The 20528-nt window shown below is 54.3% G+C and overlaps 1 protein-coding gene across 1 annotated transcript in view; it reads left to right on the top strand.

Annotated features, from left to right (window-relative positions):
• The window catches only part of LOC132394796 (zinc-binding protein A33-like), a 45042-nt gene extending 29854 nt beyond the window's left edge, over nt 1-15188 (top strand). Inside the window, exons 7-9 of the mRNA XM_059971203.1 lie at nt 7028-7233; nt 8868-8979; nt 14710-15188. Of these exons, the coding sequence (XP_059827186.1) occupies nt 7028-7233; nt 8868-8979; nt 14710-15188 (797 nt within the window). The remainder of the gene's footprint in view (nt 1-7027; nt 7234-8867; nt 8980-14709) is intronic.
• The last annotated feature ends 5340 nt before the right edge of the window (nt 15189-20528 follow it).

Raw genomic sequence — 20528 nt, 5'->3', positions numbered from 1 at the left:
CCTCAGAGCCTGATCCCCCCCGCCACACACACCTCAGAGCCTGATCCCCCTCCACACACACACCTCAGAGCCTGATCCCCCCCCACACACACACCTCAGAGCCTGATCCCCCCCACACCACCTCAGAGCCTGATCCCCCCCACACTCACCTCAGAGCCTGATCCCCCCCACACACACCTCAGAGCCTGATCCCCCCACACACACACCTCAGAGCCTGATCCCCCCCCACACACACACACCTCAGAGCCTGATCCCCCCCACACACACACACCTCAGAGCCTGATCCCCCCCCACACACACACACCTCAGAGCCTGATCCCCCCCCACACACACACCTCAGAGCCTGATTCCCCCCCCACACACACCTCAGAGCCTGATCCCCCCCACACACACCTCAGAGCCTGATCCCCCCCCACACACACACACCTCAGAGCCTGATCCCCCCCCACACACACACACCTCAGAGCCTGATCCCCCCCACACACACACACCTCAGAGCCTGATCCCCCCCCGCCACACACACCTCAGAGCCTGTTCCCCCTCCACACACACCTCTCAGAGCCTGATCCCCCCCCACACACACACCTCAGAGCCTGATCTCCCCCAACACACACCTCAGAGCCTGATCCCCCCACACACACACACCTCAGAGCCTGATCCCCCCCAACACACACACCTCAGAGCCTGATCCCCCCCACACACACACACCTCAGAGCCTGATCCCCCCCCCCCACACACACCTCAGAGACTGATCCCCCCCAGACTCACACCTCAGAGCCTGATCCCCCCCCACACACACACCTCAGAGCCTGATCCCCCCCCCACACACACACCTCAGAGCCTGATCCCCCCCCAACACACACACCTCAGAGCCTGATCCCCCCCACACACACACCTCAGAGCCTGATCCCCCCCACACACACACACCTCAGAGCCTGATCCCCCCCCCCACACACACACCTCAGAGCCTGATCCCCCCCACACACACACACCTCAGAGCCTGATCCCCCCCACACACACACCTCAGAGCCTGATCCCCCCCCCCACACACACACCTCAGAGCCTGATCCCCCCCACACACACACACCTCAGAGCCTGATCCCCCCCACACACTCACCTCAGAGTCTGATTCCCCCCCCACACACACACCTCAGAGCCTGATCCCCCCCCCCACACACACCTCAGAGCCTGATCCCCCCCCACACACACACCTCAGAGCCTGATCCCCCACACACACACACCTCAGAGCCTGATCCCCCCCCACACACACACCTCAGAGCCTGATCCCCCCCCCACACACACCTCAGAGCCTGATCCCCCCCAACACACACCTCTCAGAGCCTGATCCCCCCTCCCCACACACTCACACCTCAGAGCCTGATCCCCCCACACACACACACCTCAGAGCCTGATCCCCCCACACACACACACCTCAGAGCCTGATCCCCCCCACACACACACACCTCAGAGCCTGATCCCCCCCCACACACACACCTCAGAGCCTGATCCCCCCCCACACACACCTCAGAGCCTGATCCCCCCCAACACACACCTCTCAGAGCCTGATCCCCCCCCCACACTAACACCTCAGAGCCTGATCCCCCCACACACACAGACACCTCAGAGCCTGATCCCCCCACACACACAGACACCTCAGAGCCTGATCCCCCCCACACACACACCTCAGAGCCTGATCCCCCCACAACACACACACCTCAGAGCCTGATCCCCCCCCCACACACTCACCTCAGAGTCTGATCCCCCCCCACAAACACACCTCAGAGCCTGATTCCCCCCCAACACACACCTCTCAGAGCCTGATCCCCCCCCCCACACACACACCTCAGAGCCTGATTCCCCCACAACACACACCTCAGAGTCTGATTCCCCCCCCACACACACACCTCAGAGCCTGATCCCCCCCCACACACACTCACCTCAGAGTCTGATCCCCCCCCCACACTCACCTCAGAGTCTGATTCCCCCCACACACACACACCTCTCAGAGCCTGATCCCCCCCCACACACACACACCTCAGTGCCTGATCCCCCCCCACACACACCTCTCAGAGCCTGATCCCCCCCACACACACACCTCAGAGCCTGATCCCCCCCCCCACACACACACCTCAGAGCCTGATCCCCCCCCACACACACACACCTCAGAGGCTGATCCCCCACACACTCACCTCAGAGCCTGATCCCCCCCACACACACACACCTCAGAGCCTGATCCCCCCCACACACACACACCTCAGAGCCTGATCCCCCCCACACACACACCTCAGAGCCTGATCCCCCCCCCCACACACACCTCAGAGCCTGATCCCCCCCAACACACACCTCTCAGAGCCTGATCCCCCCCCACACTAACACCTCAGAGCCTGATCCCCCCCACACACACAGACACCTCAGAGCCTGATCCCCCCACACACACAGACACCTCAGAGCCTGATCCCCCCCACACACACACCTCAGAGCCTGATCCCCCCACACACACAGACCTCAGAGCCTGATCCCCCCACAACACACACCTCTCAGAGCCTGATCCCCCCCCCACACTCACACCTCAGAGCCTGATCCCCCCCCACACTCACACCTCAGAGCCTGATCCCCCCCACACACACACCTCAGAGCCTGATCCCCCCACCACACAGACACCTCAGAGCCTGATCCCCCCCCACACACAGACCTCAGAGCCTGATCCCCCCACACACACAGACCTCAGAGCCTGATCCCCCCACAACACACACCTCTCAGAGCCTGATCCCCCCCCCACACACACACCTCAGAGCCTGATCCCCCCCCCAACACACACCTCTCAGAGCCTGATCCCCCCCCACACACACACCTCAGAGCCTGATCCCCCCCCCACACACACACCTCAGAGCCTGATCCCCCCCACACTCACACCTCAGAGCCTGATCCCCCCCCCACACTCACCTCAGAGTCTGATTCCCCCCACACACACACACACCTCAGAGCCTGATCCCCCCCACACACACACCTCTGAGCCTGATCCCCCCCCACACACACCTCAGAGCCTGATCCCCCCACAACACACACCTCTCAGAGCCTGATCCCCCACCACACTCACACCTCAGAGCCTGATCCCCCTCCACACACACACACCTCAGAGCCTGATCCCCCCCACACACACCTCAGAGCCTGATCCCCCCACCACACACACACCTCAGAGCCTGATCCCCCCCCACACACACCTCAGAGCCTGATCCCCCCACCACACACACACCTCAGAGCCTGATCCCCCCCCACACACACCTCAGAGCCTGATCCCCCCACAACACACACCTCTCAGAGCCTGATCCCCCCCCACACTCACACCTCAGAGCCTGATCCCCCTCCACACACACACCTCAGAGCCTGATCCCCCCCACACACACACCTCAGAGCCTGATCCCCCCACACACACACACCTCAGAGCCTGATCCCCCGCCCCCACACACTCACCTCAGAGCCTGATCCCCCCCACACACTCACACCTCAGAGCCTGATCCCCCCCACACACACACCTCAGAGCCTGATCCCCCCCACACACACACACCTCAGAGCCTGATCCCCCCACACACACACCTCAGAGCCTGATCCCCCCCACACACACACCTCAGAGCCTGATCCCCCCCAACACACACTCCTCAGAGCCTGATCCCCCCCCCACACACACACCTCAGAGCCTGATCCCCCCCCCACACACACACACCTCAGAGCCTGATCCCCCCCACACACACACCTCAGAGCCTGATCCCCCCCCCCACACTCACCTCAGAGCCTGATCCCCCCCCACACACACATACCTCAGAGCCTGATCCCCCCCCACACTCACCTCAGAGCCTGATCCCCCCCCACACACACACACCTCAGAGCCTGATCCCCCCCCCACACTCACACCTCAGAGCCTGATCCCCCCCCCACACTCACCTCAGAGTCTGATTCCCCCCCCACACACACACACCTCAGAGCCTGATCCCCCCCCCACACACACACACCTCAGAGCCTGATCCCCCCCCCACACTCACCTCAGAGTCTGATCCCCCCCCACACACACACCTCAGAGCCTGATCCCCCCCCCACACTCACCTCAGAGTCTGATTCCCCCCACACACACACACCTCAGAGCCTGATCCCCCCCCCACACTCACCTCAGAGTCTGATTCCCCCCACACACACACACCTCTCAGAGCCTGATCCCCCCCCACACTCACCTCAGAGCCTGATCCCCCCCCACACACACACACCTCAGAGCCTGATCCCCCCCCCACACTCACCTCAGAGCCTGATCCCCCCCCACACACACACACCTCAGAGCCTGATCCCCCCCCCACACTCACACCTCAGAGCCTGATCCCCCCCCCACACTCACCTCAGAGTCTGATTCCCTCCACACACACACACCTCTCAGAGCCTGATCCCCCCCCACACTCACCTCAGAGCCTGATCCCCCCCCCACACACACACCTCAGAGCCTGATCCCCCCCCCCACACACACACCTCAGAGCCTGATCCCCCCCCCACACACACACCTCAGAGCCTGATCCCCCCCAACACACACCTCAGAGCCTGATCCCCCCCCACACACACACCTCAGAGCCTGATCCCCCCCCAACACACACCTCAGAGCCTGATTCCCCCCACACACACACCTCAGAGCCTGATCCCCCCCCCACACACACACCTCAGAGCCTGATCCCCCCCCCACACTCACACCTCAGAGCCTGATCCCCCCCCACACTCACACCTCAGAGCCTGATCCCCCCCACACACACACACCTCAGAGCCTGATCCCCCCCACACACACACACCTCAGAGCCTGATCCCCCCCACACACACACCTCAGAGCCTGATCCCCCCCCCACACTCACCTCAGAGCCTGATCCCCCCCCCACACACACACCTCAGAGCCTGATCCCCCCCCCACACACACACCTCAGAGCCTGATCCCCCCCACACACACACACACCTCAGAGCCTGATCCCCCCCACACACACACCTCAGAGCCTGATCCCCCCCCCACACACACACCTCAGAGCCTGATCCCCCCCCACACACACACCTCAGAGCCTGATCCCCCCCCCAACACACACCGCAGAGCCTGATCCCCCCCCCACACACACACCTCAGAGCCTGATCCCCCCCCCAACACACACCTCAGAGCCTGATTCCCCCCACACACACACCTCAGAGCCTGATCCCCCCCCCCACACACACACCTCAGAGCCTGATCCCCCCCCACACTCACACCTCAGAGCCTGATCCCCCCCCACACACACACCTCAGAGCCTGATCCCCCCCCAACACACACACCTCAGAGCCTGATCCCCCCCCACACACACACCTCAGAGCCTGATCCCCCCCCCAACACACACACCTCAGAGCCTGATCCCCCCCCCACACACACACCTCAGAGTCTGATCCCCCCCCACACACACACCTCAGAGCCTGATCCCCCCCACACACACACACACCTCAGAGCCTGATCCCCCCCCCCACACACACACCTCAGAGTCTGATCCCCCCCCACACACACACCTCAGAGCCTGATCCCCCCCACACACACACACCTCAGAGCCTGATTCCCCCCCACACACACCTCAGAGCCTGATCCCCCCCCACACACACACCTCAGAGCCTGATCCCCCCCACACACACACACCTCAGAGCCTGATCCCCCTCCCCACACACACACCTCAGAGCCTGATCCCCCCCACACACACCTCAGAGCCTGATCCCCCCCACACACACCTCAGAGCCTGATCCCCCCCACACACTCACCTCAGAGCCTGATTCCCCCCCCCACACACACCTCAGAGCCTGATCCCCCCCCAACACACACCTCAGAGCCTGATCCCCCCCACACACACACACAGAATCAGAACTGAAAACGCAGTCTGCTGCACACACACACGCGGACCTCAACACACACATGCTGTCCACACACACATTCAAACTCACTCTCTCACAAGAACACTCAGTAACATGTGGTTTGAACTGTAATCATTGTGGCGGAGGTGTTTCTCAGCACGAATCATTGATACCTGCCTTCGTACTTGAGTCACAGACCCGTAGAACGTCGAAACAGGCCCTCATCCCATTAACTCTCTCACGTTCCCACCAACTGCGGCCAGATTCTAGCCCTCTCCAAAACACCTGAACCCACCAACCTGCACGTCCCTCTGATGTGGGGGCGGGGGGGGGGGTGGGGGAAGCCAGAGAGACCACGGAAATGCGGGTGGTCACAGAGACAAGGTGCTCCACAGGCAGACAGCATCGGAGGCTGGGATCGAATCCAGGTCTCCGGAGAGCGAGGCAGGGGCTGAATCAGCTGTGACACTGCACTATCTCTCAGGATGGGGTGGAGGGGTGGAATATTTTTACGAGCAAGCGCAGGCTGGGGGTTTATTCACTACCCTGGGAACCCTTTGGAGGCATTGGAGCCTTGTAACGGAAGGAGACCTCTGTTCCCCCTCCATCTACAGCGGCCTGGTCCGTCAGCGCTGATAGTGAGCTCCCTGTGCCGGGCTTTGGACACGCTGCAGCTGAGGCTCACCACACGGATTCTGGAGACGAGTGACTAGCCTATCCAGACAGACCTCATCACCTGGCATGATAGTCACTGGAATTCAGAAGAATGAGCAGGGATCTTATAGAAAATATGAAATTGTGAAAGGGGTAGGTAAGATAGGGACAGGAAAGTTGTTTCTACTGGTAAGTGAGACCAGAACAGGGGTCATAGCCCCAAGATTCGGGGGAGTAGATCTGGAGTGCAAATTGTGAGAAACTGCCTTCCCGGAGAGTATTGAATCTGTGGAATTCTCTGCCCAGTGAAGCAGAAGAGACTACCTCATTAAATATATTTAAAGACACATCTTTGCGTAGCAGGGGAATTACAGGTCATGGGGAACTCCAGAAAGGTGGGGCTGTCAGGCCCAGGGAAGCCACGGTCAGATTGAATGGCAGAGCAGGATCGAGGTGCCCGCTGGCCGACCGTGCTCCTGTTTCTTGTGTAAAGCCACAAACTCGTGGCGTGGAGGCCATGGAGCCGGAGATCTGACCTCCAGCTTTGAGCATTTCAGCCAGCAGCTGACTGCAGCAGCAAATGGCGAGAGAGGCTGCACTCAAAGACCGTGCCCCTGTGTGAGAGCAACATCAGCAGCACTGGAGCTGACGTGGAATATACGAGAGGGCATGGCGGGGAGCCGCGGTCAGCAGCACAGAGTTGGCCCGGTCTCGAGATGGACTCCTTCCAGCTCACTGCCGTACCTCATCCAGAGTTCCAGGGCTGAAAGGGCAGAGTCATAATCTTGGACTGCACTTGCTTCAGATTATAATGGGTGAAGGTGAGAGTGGTACGGCAGGCCTTTCGGCCCATCAGCCACTCAATCACACTGATCCCATTTTATTCTCCCCACATTCCCATCAGCTCCCCCAGGCTCTACCCCTCAGCCGCACACCGGGGATGATTTACAGCAGCCAATTAACCCACTGACACACACGCTTCGGGGTGTGGGAGGAAAACCAAGGTGAAGCCCCGTGATGCAAATTCCACACACAGGCAGCACCAGAGGTCGGGATCGAACCCAGGTCTCTGGAGCGGTGAGGTAGTGGTTCTGCGAGGAGAGGGAGAGGGCTGCCTGTGTGGTGGGGCCGGATCTCCCCTCCCTTCCCAGTAACACGGTGACTGCTGAACTGGCAAACTAACGATCCAGTGGCCATTCAGATCCCACCCTCTGCGGTTAAAATGGTGTTGCGTATTCCCCTACAGACGAGGAGGTTTGGTCTCCTGGCCTGCGCTGGGACTCCACCGGTGAGCCTGGCTCTTGTATTCCGCATTGTTAAAGGGTAATTATGGGGTGGATTGCAAATGCTTTCATTGTCAGTGATATCCCATGAAACGCCTCAAACTTGATCGAGTCATAGAGTTTATATAGGACTGAAATGGCCCTTTGTGACATCTCATCCCTGCTGACCGAGTTGCCAATCTAAGCTGGTCCTGTTTGACTGCACTTGGCTTGTATCCCTCTCGGGCTTTGGTGGCATGTGGGAAGAAGGCGGGAGAATGGATTTGAGGGAGAGAAAGATCTGCCATCGTCGAATAGGAGAGCAGACTCAATGGGCCGAATGGCCTATTCCGCTGGAGGAACATGGCAGGCCAGGCAGCATCTATGGAAAACAGCAAACAGTCAATGTTTCAGGCCAAGACCCTCACTACCATTCAGGACCCCAAACAGTTCTTCCAGGTGAGGGAACACTTCTTCACCTGTGAATCTGTTGGGGTCATCTGCTGTAACTGGTGCACCTGGTGTGGCATCACGTATATCGGTGAGACCTAATGTAGATTAGGAGACCGCTTCCCCGAGCACCTTCATCCCCCAGTGAAAGCGGGACCTTCCGATGGCCACGCTTTTCATTTGAACTTCCCATTCCCCTTCCGCTGTTCAAGTCCATGACCTCCTCCAGGGCCACAATGAGGCCGCTCGCAGGTTAAAGGAGCAACGCTTTATATTCCGTCTCGGTAGCTTCCAACCTGATGGTATGAACATCAATTTCTCAAACTCCTGGTGATGCCGCAACCCCCCCCCCCCCCCACCACCATCCTCCATTTCCATTTCCCTTTCCTCTAATCTCCTTACCTGCCCATCGCCTCTCTCTGGTGCTCCTCCCCTTTCCCTTTCTTTCAGGTCCTTGTGCCCTCTCCTGTCAGACTCCCCCTTCTACAGCCCTTCATCTATTTCACCAATCGACTTCCCAGCTCTTTAGTTCACCCCTCCCCTCCCATTCACCTATCACCTTGGACCTCTCCCTCCCCACCTACTTATCCTGACTTCTCTTCCTTTCCAGGTTGATGAAGGGTCTCGGCTCAAAACGTTGACTGTTTACTCATTGATGCTGCCTGGCCTGCTGAGTTCCTCCACCATCTTGTGCTTATTGCTTTGGATTTCCAGCATCTACGGATCTTCTTGAGTTTGTATTCTGTTCCTATGTCTTTCCTGTCCTATTTCCTGTTAAATGTTGTTACCTGTTTCCATAAACCCACCAGCCTCTGTGTGAAAACGTTGCCCTTTAGGTCCCCTTTAACCCTTTCTATTCACACTTTAAGTCTAAGCCCTCCAGTTCTAGACTCGTCTCCCCTGGGGAAAAGGCAGTGACCATCCACCTTCTCTACACTCCTCGTGGTTTTAGAAACCCCTCCACCCCCTCCTTTCCAGGGGAAAACACCCTCAGCTTGTCTCTCCTCATCATACAAGCCCTCTAGCCCCGGCAGCACCCTGTTGAATCTTTTCAAATGACATTCTCGAAGAGGTGGTCCATTTGGATGGCACAGCGGAGCAGCCGTTAGCTAACACTATTGCAGAGCTAGCGGCCTGGGTTCAGTTCCGCTTCTCTCTGTAAGGAGTCTGTACATTCTCCCCAAAACCGTGGGTTTCCTCCAGGTGAGCACAACACAGGCCCTTTGGCCCCCGCTGTTGTTCTGACCTTTTAACCAGCTCCAGGATCAATCTAACCCTTTCCTCCTGCAAATCCCTCCATTTTTCTATCACCATGTTTCTTAATGGCCCTAATGTATCTGGCTGTGCCACCATCCCTGGCTGGGTGTTCCACGCACCCACCACTTTCTGTGTAAAATGAACTACCTCTGACATTCCATCTATACTTTCTTCCAATCACCTTAAAATTATGCCCACTTGTATTTTCAGTATCTGCCCTGGGTTAAGAAAGTCTCTGGTTGTCCACTCAATCTGTGCTTCTAATCATCTTACGTGCCCCAGTCAAGTCACCTCCCATCATCCTTTGCTCCACCTTCCAAAGGTGAATGGGTCGCAGGGTGTAATAGGACAGTGCAGGGCCACTGGGATGAAAGGACCTGTTACCGTGCTGTATCTCAAATGAACAATCCTGTCAGCTCCACTTCTAAACACATCACGCACCACCCCCTACCTCACCGCCATGAGGGAAGCTTCCTCTGCCTCTGCTGAGCGAGACACAGGGCAGGAGAGGAGCTGAGCAGGGTTGTTACTGTTACAGTCTGTGGCTAACCTCACCTCCCTCACTTTCTCCACCACCACACAGACACTCGCAAGCCCTCCCTGTGCAGTAAACAGCAGCCACAGCTGCGGTTACCACCTGCAAGATCACGTTCTCCACAGTAGTACTGGAGACGTCAGAGCAAAGCGCTGGCCCTTTTTAAGCCTTGGCAGTATCAAAGAGTCACTTCCTGGCACTGTCACTTGCTGAGCCAGTGAACTGGCAAGCATTTTAAATCACAAGAGATGCTGGAAATCCAGAGTAACATGCACAAAATGCTGGAGGAAACCAGCAGGTTAGGCAGCATCTATGGAGGAGAATAAAGAGGTCGATGTTTCAGGCCAAGATCCCTCATCAGGACTGGAAAGGAAGGAGCAAACAGCCAGAATGAGAAGGTGGAGGGAGGGGGAGGAGTACACACTGGCAGATGATAGGTGAGGGGGAAGGTGGGTCGGTAGGGGAGGCAGGATAAAGTGAGAAGGTTGCTGGCAAGAGTGAAGGAGGAGGAACCTGATAGAAGAGGAGAGGGCACCATGGGAGAAAGGAAAGGAGGAGGGACACTAGAGGGACATGAGGAGAAGGGGCAGAAGGAGAGCCAGAGGAAGGTGATGGGCAGGTCAGGAGAAGAGAAGGGGTAAAGGGGTAAGAGAGGAGCCGGAATGGGAAATGAAAGAAGAGAGTGGGGAAGTTGGAGAAATTGATGTTCACGTCATGTTGGAGGCTACCTGGTCAGAATATGAGGTGTTGTTACTCCAGTCTGAGAGTGGCCTGATTGTGGCAGTCGAGGAGGCCATAGACCGACATGTTGTTCCATTGCCTCTGAGTCTGTAGTCAGATCACAGAACATACGTAGAACAGTACAGCATAGGAGCGGTCTCTTCAGTCTGTGCCAAACATGATGGTGAACTAAAATAAATCTCTTCAGCCTGCACATGATCCATATCTCTCTATTCCCTGTGTATTCATATTCACTAAACTCCACCAACGTATCTGTTTCTACCACCACCCCTATGGACCCACCACTCTCAGCGTAAACAAACTTTCTCTCCTTGCCTTAATTTCATGTCTGCTGGCATTTAACACTCCTAAGTTAAGAAAAAGATTCTGTCTACACTATTGGTGCCTCTCATAACTTCTATAAACTTCTGTCAGATCTCCCCTCTGACACTCCAGAGAAAACAACCCAAATTTGACCAACCTCTCGTTACAACTTCAATCCAGGCAGCGTCCTGGCAAACCCTTTCCAGAACTTCCACACCCTCCTATAATGTGGCAACCCAAATACTCCAGACATGGTCTGATTAGTTTTACCTGACTTGTTCCCTCTTATACTCAGTGCCCTGGCCAGTGAAGGAAAATGTACCTTATGCCTCCTTTACCAGCACATTGGCACTTTCACAATACAGATTTGGAACCCGAGATCTGATGGTACATCAAAGCTGTTAAGGGTCCTGTCTTTATTTGTATACTTTCCCCTAGCAATTGACCTCAAACACGAGGAAATCTGCAGATGCTGGAAATTCAAGCAACACACACAAAATGCTGGTGGAACTCAGCAGGCCAGGCAGCTTCTATAGGAAGAAGTACAGTCGATATTTCGTCAGGACTAACTGAGAGAAGAGATAGTAAGAGATTTGAAAGTGGAAGGGGGAGGGGCAGATCCAAAATGATAGAAGACAGGAGGGGAGGGGGAGGGTGTGGTATACTGCGTCCGGTGCTCCCAGTGCAGCCTTCTATATATTAGTGAGTCCCGACGCAGACTGGGAGACCGTTTCGCTGAACACCTAAGCTCTGCCAGCCAGAGAAAGCGGGATCTCCCAGTGGCCACACATTTTAATTCCACGTCCCATTCCCATTCTGATATGTCTGTCCATGGCCTCTTCTACTGTCAAGATGAAGCCACACTCAAGTTGGAGGAACAACACCTTATATTCCAACTCCTGTCTTCTCCTATCATTTTGGATCTCCCCCTCTTCCCCCCACTTTCAAATCTCTTACTATCTCTTCTTTCAGTTAGTCCTGACGAAGGATCTCGGCCCGAAACGTCAATTGACCTCACATTATACTCCATCTGGGTGGCCTCCACCCTGATGGCATGAACTTCGATTTCTCAAACTTCCGGTAATTGCCCCCCCCCTTTCATCATTCCCCATTCCTGTGTCCGTCTCGCACCTTATCTCCTTACCTGCCCATCACCTCCCTCTGCTGTTCTTCCCCCTTCCCTTTCTTCCATGGCCTTCTGCCCTCTCCTATCAGATTCTCCCTTCTCCAAGTCCTTTATTTCTTCACAGATCGACATCTCCCCTCCCGCTGTCCCGGTTTCACCTATCTCCTACTTCTTCCTCCCCTCACCCCACCTTCCTGCTCTGATTTCTCCTTTTTCTTCCCAGGCTTGATGAAGGGTCTCGGCCCGAAACATTGACTGTTTACTCTTTTCCATAGATGCTGCCTGATCTGCTGAGTTCCTCCAGCATTTTATGTGTGCATTGCTTTAAGCATGTCGAGATATGTAGGGTCCCGACTTACTGAAGGGAGACGGTCGCTGCCTCTCCGCTTCACAGATCCTGGTTCAATCCCAGCCCTGTGTCGGTGTGGAGTTTGCACGTTCTCCCTGTGACTAAGCGGGTTTCCTCCCACATCCCAATGATGTGCAGGCCTGTGGGTTAACTGGCCTCTGCAAATCGCCCAAGGGGTGGAATTTAGGGTTAATTGATGGGAATTTGGGGGAGAATAAAATTGATGAGTGTAAATAGGTGGTGAATGGACTCAAAGGGCCAAAGGGCCTGTTTCTGTGAGTGTTTGGTTTTGTAATGTGACCTGCCTGGGCTGGACACTGCTGGAACAGAGGATCGGCTGATCTCACTTCAGTGGGAGGGATTTGCGCCTGTCTGTTTGACTTTTACAGTCAAACTATTTCACAGGCTATTCCACAGACTGTCCCTGGAAGTTTATTGTTTCAGCAGACGCAGTCCCAGAGGGCGGCTAGAGGTCTGCAAGAATGGAACTGCTGACTCCCAGCTCTGGTGACCTGGCTTTGATCCCGACCTCTGGCGCTGTCAATGTGCCAGTTCGCTCGTTCTCCCTGAGCCTCCCCCGGGCTCAGCCTCCCACCTCTGAAAGGCGTGTGGGTTCATTGGGTTAATTGTTGCGGTATTTGTCCCCTGGGTGAACGAGAGCAACTTCTTCCAGAGTGATTGGAATCCTCTATCTTGGCAGAGTCCCAGAGAGAACAGCATGATTGAGGCCATTCAGCCCACTGAGTCCATGTTGGCCATCAACAATTGATCCCATTTTATTCTTCCTCACATTCTCATCAACTACCCCCCAGATTCTATTCCTCACCCACACACAGGGGGTGGGGGGGGGGAGGATTCACAGAGGCATACGAGGGGTGAGATAATGTGAATGGTCACAGTATTTTTCCCAGGGTTGGAAATCGATAACGGGAGGACATGGGTTTAAAGCAGGAGGGGAAAGATTTAAAGGGGGCCTTTGAGATAACTTTTCACTCAGAGGGTGGTGTGTGTATGGAATGAGCTGCCGGGGCAGAGGCAGAGATGGGTATAATTACAGTGATTTGGATAGGCACATAGATAGGAACGGTTTAGAGGGATATGGACCAAATGCAGGCAAATAGGACTAACTCAGATGGTAATCAGGGCCGAAGGGCTTGTTTCTGTGTGACTCGGTGATCATGTACTCCCCTGTGCCTGAAGTGTTTCCACCAACCAACCTGGGTGCTGTCTCATGCCACTGAACTTACAAATATCAAGAGCAGCACACCAAATGCTGGAAGAACTCAGCTGGTCAGGCAGCATCTACGGAGGGAAAATGAACAGCCGACAACTTGGGCTGAGACTCTTTCTTGGGACTGGAAAAGAAGGGGGCAGCAGCCAAAATGAGAGGCTTGGGTTAGGGGAGGGCGAGGAGCACAAGCTGGCAGGTGATCGGTGAGACCAGAAGAGGGGGAAGGTGAATTGCTGGGGGAGGGAGGATGAAAGGGAATGATGTGAGGAGCTGGGAGGTGGTGGGTCAAAGGGCTGAAGAAGGGGGTCTGATCGGAGAGGGCAGCAGACCATAGAAGAAAGGGAAGGAGGCAGGAACTGGAGGAAGGGGATGGGCAGTTCATGAAGGTGGGAAAGCGGAAGAGAAGGGGTGAGAGGGCCACAAGATTAAGGGAAAATAAACTGGGTAGGGAGGGGGAGAAGCAAAAACAAGGGGTGCTTATCGGAAGTTGGAGAGATTGATGTTCACGCCATTAGGTTTTGAAAATACCGAGCTGGAATATAAAGTGTTGCACCCCCTACCTGAGTTTGGGCTCATTTTGCAGTAGAAGAGTCCCACTCATCTTCTTTTCCAAACCAGATGGAGAGTCTCAATCCAAAATGTCAACTGTTCATTTCCTTCCGCAGATGCTGCCTGACCTGCTGAGTTCTTCCAGTATGTTGTGTGAGTTAATGTAGTACCACACAGTTTGTGCCCTTTAGACCATAATGTTGTCCCAAGTTTCTAACCTACTCCACAATTAATCTCACCCTTTCCTCCTACACAGCCCATAACCTATAGCTTTCTTTCATCTATGTACCTAAGAGTATCCGAAACTTACCAGCCTCCACCCGTGAATGTGCTTGCCCGGCCACTGATCCTGCCTTTCTCACCTCCTTGCAGTGCCAGCCCCGTTGACACTGGACCCGGGCTCTGCCAACCCGTACCTGGTCCTGTCGGAGGATCTCACCGCCGCCAGATACTCCTACGCCTCACAGCAGCTCCCCGAGAACCTGGAGCGCTTCAACTTCTGTGCCTGCGTCCTGGCCTCCGAGGGCTTCGCCTCCGGTCGACACTACTGGGAGGTGGAGGTGGGTGACCAGCCGGACTGGGACGTGGGGGTGGCCGCTGAGTCCATCGACCGTGAGGGCTGGGTCATCCTGACGCCCGAAAACGGCTTCTGGACCTTCGGCCACGTGCAGCACCCTAGGATCGGCGTCTACCTGGACCATGAGGAGGGTCAGGTGTCCTTCTACCGGGCAGACGACATGACGCACCTCCACACCTACGTTGACTCCTTCAGCGAGCGCCTCTTCCCATTCTTCTACCCGAGTGCTGACTCCAACGCCAAGCCCCTGAAGATCTGTCACCTGCACATCTAAAGGTTGGGGGGAGAGGGGGGTTGGGGACTGATGGATGAGGGAATTGGTTACGGGCCACCGTGATTGCAACAGGACAACATTCCCTGATGCATCTTTGTTGGGGGTGGAGGCTAGTGCGTGTGGTGAAGACCCAGCTGAGTGGTATGCAACAAAGTTCCCATCCCTCTTCACTCCTTGGAAAGTTGAGGGTGAAGTGCAGCCTCCAAAGTCCCACGAGCTCCATGTTCCACATAAAGCCTGCACAAATTAAACATCAAAATCGTAGGCCATAGATTAGGATCATAATTAGGCCATTCGGCCCATCGAGTCTGTATCGCCATTCCATCATGGCTGACATCTTTTCCCCAGTTCCCATTCTCCTGCTTTCAATCCCTTTTACCAACCAAGGTTCCCAATGGCTTGGCCTCCACAGCCCTCTGTGGCAACAAATTCCACAGATTCGGCACCTCTGACTGAAGAAATTCTACCTCATCTCTGTTCTGAAGGATCCGCCTTTATTCTGAGACTGTGACTCGGATCCTCGACTCTCCCATTAATGAAAACGTCCTCTCCACATTCACCCTCTCCAGCCCTTTTAGTATCTGGTGGATCTCAAAAAGATCCCCACCCCATCCTTCTGAATGTTATCAAGTGCAGGTCTAGAGCCATTAAACGCTCCCCATGCACTAACCTTTCATCCCCAGTTCACTTATGAACCTCCTTGGGACCATCTCTAGGGTCAGCACTTTCTTCCTTAGAGACTCTCAGTCTGAACACTTTACAAACCTCAGCAGTACATCCTAGTCCACTCTGACTGAATGCTACCTTCACGTTGCCTTCCTTCCTACTAACCTAACCTGCAACTTAACCTTGCAGAGATTCTCTCCCCACTTAGGAAATTGCCTGTGGCTTTACTCTTCCTCTTAAAGAGCCTAATTCCACACTTGCCTACGCTGTCTTCCATCTGCCACTGGTTGACTTACTCTTCCAACCTGTCCAATTCCTTCTGCATACTCCTTGCTCTGTGACATCCTGGTCTTCCATAGATAACAGCAATCCAAAACGTTTTCCTTGACCATCCCGTTATTCTGTTTCCCATGCCAGTGTTTTAAATCCAGATCCATCTCGTTTGCTGAGTTTAAATCCTCCTTTGGTCCTGGGCTCCTGGTCATCAGGAATATCTTCCCTGCCTCGAACTTGCCCCGTCCTGCCAGAAATTAGTGGGTTTCTGTAACTGTCATAGGGCATAGTTACACAGGCCCTTTATGGAAACAGGCCGTTTGCCCCAACTGAAGGCTGAACAATTTGCCTAAACGAGCCAATGTTATGTTAGGGTAGGAGTGGGAAGGTTTATTATGTGTCATGAATAAGACCATAAGGTAAAGGAGCAGAATTAGGCCATTTGGTCCATTGAGTCTGTTCCACAATTTCCCTCTCGGCCCCAATCTCCTGCCTTCTCCCTGTATCCCTTCATGCCTTGACCAATCAAGAATCTATCAACCTCTGCCTTAAAGATACCCAATGACCTGGCCTCTACAGCTGCCTGAGCCATGAATTCCACGACTTTACCACTCCCCGGCTAAAGAAATTCTTCCTTGTCCCCATTCTAAGTGGACATCCCTCTATTCTGAAGCTGTGTCCTCTGGCCTTGGATGCTCCCACCATAGGAAACATGCTCTCCAAATCTGCTCTATCAAGGCCTTTCGGCATTCAATAGGTTTCAATGATATTTCCCCTCCATTCTTCTGCATTCTAGTGAGTACAGGCCCAGAGCCATTAAACACTCTTCATATGATAAGCCTTTCAATTCCGGAAGCATTTTTGTGAACTTCCTTTGAACACTCTGCAGTGTCAGCACAGCCTTTCTAAGGGGCCCAAAACTGCTCACAGTACTGCAAAAGTGAGGCCTCACCAGCCCGCTCCACCCACCTGGCAGTCCGCTCCACCCACCTGGCAGTCCGCTCCACCCACCTGGCAGTCCGCTCCACGCACCTGGCAGCCCCTTCCATGCACCTGGCAGCCCCTTCCACGCACCTGGCAGCCCCTTCCACGCACCTGGCAGACCGCTCCACCCACCTGGCAGACCGCTCCACGCACCTGGCAGACCGCTCCACGCACCTGGCAGCCCCTTCCACGCACCTGGCAGCCCCTTCCACGCACCTGGCAGACCGCTCCACCCACCTGGCAGACCGCTCCACGCACCTGGCAGACCGCTCCACCCACCTGGCAGCCCCTTCCACGCACCTGGCAGCCCCTTCCATGCACCTGGCAGACCGCTCCACGCACCTGGCAGACCGCTCCACGCACCTGTCACCTTCTTTGTCATAACCCTGCCCATCAGATTCCCTTTAAATCTTTCCCAGCTCACCGTAAAGCCATGCCCTCTAATTTAGACTCTCAGATCTAAACAGATCTGGAATGAAAAAGCTAGCATCAGGAACAAAATAACAGGATTGTTAATGGGCAAAAATCACATGAATTCTGTAAGTCTCCATAAAGTCTCCCCTCAGCCTCCTAAAGGGGCAATTAAGGTTAGGCACCATGTGCCGGCAGCATTTTGTGAGCATTCACCCGTTTTCACCCAGGAAATCTCTGCAGCTTCTGCATTGTGAGTTACGCTCCTCAAACTAGCTCCGAAGTCCCACCTCTCTCTTTTCCTCCCCTCACTTTTGCTCCTCTATCGTGTTCCTGTTCCCCTTGGTGGGTCCATCCTGCTCTCTTGTTGGAATAAGCCAGCAAGCAAAACATGGGTATCTCCACTGACTGTGAATTTCCGTGACCTATGGCAGTGAACCGAGACCACAGCAGCACACAAGAGTCTCTACTTAACCTGTTGCAAAGTCTATAGTGTGCACGTGGAATTGCAAAGAATAAGTCAAGTGTTATTGCCTCAGCTGTAAGAATACCTTGCAGATGGTGGTTTGCAGAATTCTGTGGCATTTCCAAAGAAACATTTCTCAATAAAATGTTTGTTTTATGTACAAATACAAGCGTTTTCTTTCATAGCGTGCCAAGGTGAATGTTACTGGAAGCAATGCTGATTGGATAACCAGAGCTTCCTCTTGCCCTAACTTTCCTGGTCCACGATTGGGCAAACGGATAGCCATGTTCGCACTTGGTCCTGGCAACTGACAGCCAATCAAATAGGCACATGAAAGTAGGAAAAATGAAGGATTGTGGGTGGTGCAGGAGGGAAGGGTTAGATTGATCATCGAATAGGTTTATATAGGTTGAACATCGGGGTCTGGCAATCCACACAGTACTGTACTGTTGTGTGCAAGGATAGCCTAGCAACCAGTGGCCAATGAAAATGGAGAGACCGATAGACCTTGGATACTGGATTCTGGAGCGAGGAATCAGGCTGTTGGAGGAACTGAACCGGTCGGGCAGAATCTGTGGGGGGAAATGGACAGCTGACATTTCGGGTTTGGACCAGACCAGTGACCGTCAGAGTTCCAAGAATGTGGCAACACAGGCAGACAGGGTAGTACCGAGACACGGAGCTCTCTCACCTTCATAAGTCAGCGCATAAACATCGACAAATCATTTCCTCCCGCAGATGTTGTCTGACCCGCCGAGTTCCTCCAGCAGATTGCATGTAGCTTCAGGTTCCAACATCTGCAACATCTTGGCTCTCCGTATGTGCTGAGCGGTTACGTTGTGACTTTACAACAGTTCAATCGGGCTGCACTTGGACTGCGGTGTGCAGAAAGCCACAGAGAATTGTGGGCACTGCTCTGCACAACATGGAAACCAGCCCCTCCCCTATGGGCTCTGTCTTCACACCTCACAATCAAAGACCCACCCAAGCCGGACATTCTTCTCTCCTCTCCTATCCGACTGAAGGTGCATATCACCAGGCTTAAGGACAGCTTCTACCCCACTGTAATCAGACCAGTCAATGGTTTCCTAACAGAACAAGATGAACTCTTGACCTCACAATCTAACTCATTATGATTTTGCACCTTATTGTCTACCTGCACTGGACTTTCTCTGGAGCCTTCATTCTGGATTGCTACTGTTTGGCCTTGTAAATGATTTGACCTGTATGAACAGTGTACGAGGCAAGTTTCTCACTATACATCAATACATGTGACAATGATAAGCCAGTTCCAGTTCCTAATGAAGGCAAATAGAAGTGAAGAATGACAAAAGGGTTAGCATGATGTGCAGGGCCAAATGGCCTGGTTCTCTCTGCATGCTCGCTCACTCTATTTGACAGAATGACCTAGCATCCGGTATCCAGCGAGCATCATTCGAACGCTCTTCCACACCGTACAGTAACCAATGATCATCACCAATGGGAATGATGTTTCACCCACAAGCAGATCTGCATCATCTGAGGAAATGATGTGTCATCCAGCAGCCAATGAGCATCTTCTTAATGGCTCAGTCACCTATTGGCCTGTGAAGGCCAAAATGGCAGGTGGACGAGAAACCAGTCGCCAGTGAAACACAGGACACAAGGATAAGAAAGCATCATCTTTTGCCAGTGGATACCATCAGCAAAACTCTACAGCTGTTGTTGGTGAAACAGTTAACCTCCAGGAAAAGACTGTGGAGGAACCCAGGGGGATTCCGAACACAATTGTAAGCAGACGGGAGGTATTCCCGGCACAACAAAAGATATTTACAGCAATGGGAATCATAGACCCTGTGTCCCAAGAGTGTCTAGCTCTGTGAGGCCACGTTATAGAATCATAGACTCACTGCCCATCAACCACTCATTTACGCCAATCCCATTTCATTCTCCCACATCTCCATACCCCCAGATTCTACCCCTCATCCACACACCAGGGGCAATTACAGCAGACAATTAACATCTGTACAAGCAGGAAGGAAAGCCGATTACCTGGACAGAAACCCACATGGTCACATGGGGAACATGCGAATCCCACACACAGACGGTGCCGGAGGTTGGGATCAAACCCCGGTCTCCCCAGTTGTGAGGCAGTGACTCTACCTGCCCCCAGATTGTAGTAGATTCGATTTTGCTCTTACCATTGATGCAAATGTGCATGCAATGGGGGAAGGGAAATGTGGCAGGGAGGAAGCAGTTTCACCAGCTGCAGAAGACCGAGAGCAGAAATGGTAAGCAGAGCTTTGAATCCCGCAGTTTCACTTCTACACCACCTGTACAGAACCATATCAGGTCTATGCAGAGAATCAGATGGATAGAGTTGTAGACGCATGCATTACAGATGTAGGCCCTTTGTATCACCAACCACCCATTTCCAACTACCCTGTTTTAATCACTTCTCCAATGCCCCCTTCCCATATATACCACTGCACTCCCCTCCCCCAACAGAGTGTGATTCAAGCATCTGGGGTGCAGCCCATTCCAGGTTGCAGACGGAAGAA

This window comes from Hypanus sabinus, chromosome 5 (assembly GCF_030144855.1).
Source record: "Hypanus sabinus isolate sHypSab1 chromosome 5, sHypSab1.hap1, whole genome shotgun sequence".
Classification (NCBI taxonomy): Eukaryota; Metazoa; Chordata; class Chondrichthyes; order Myliobatiformes; family Dasyatidae; genus Hypanus; species Hypanus sabinus.
Note: the sequence above shows the minus strand (reverse complement) of the source record. Positions and strands in the feature narration are given on the sequence as shown.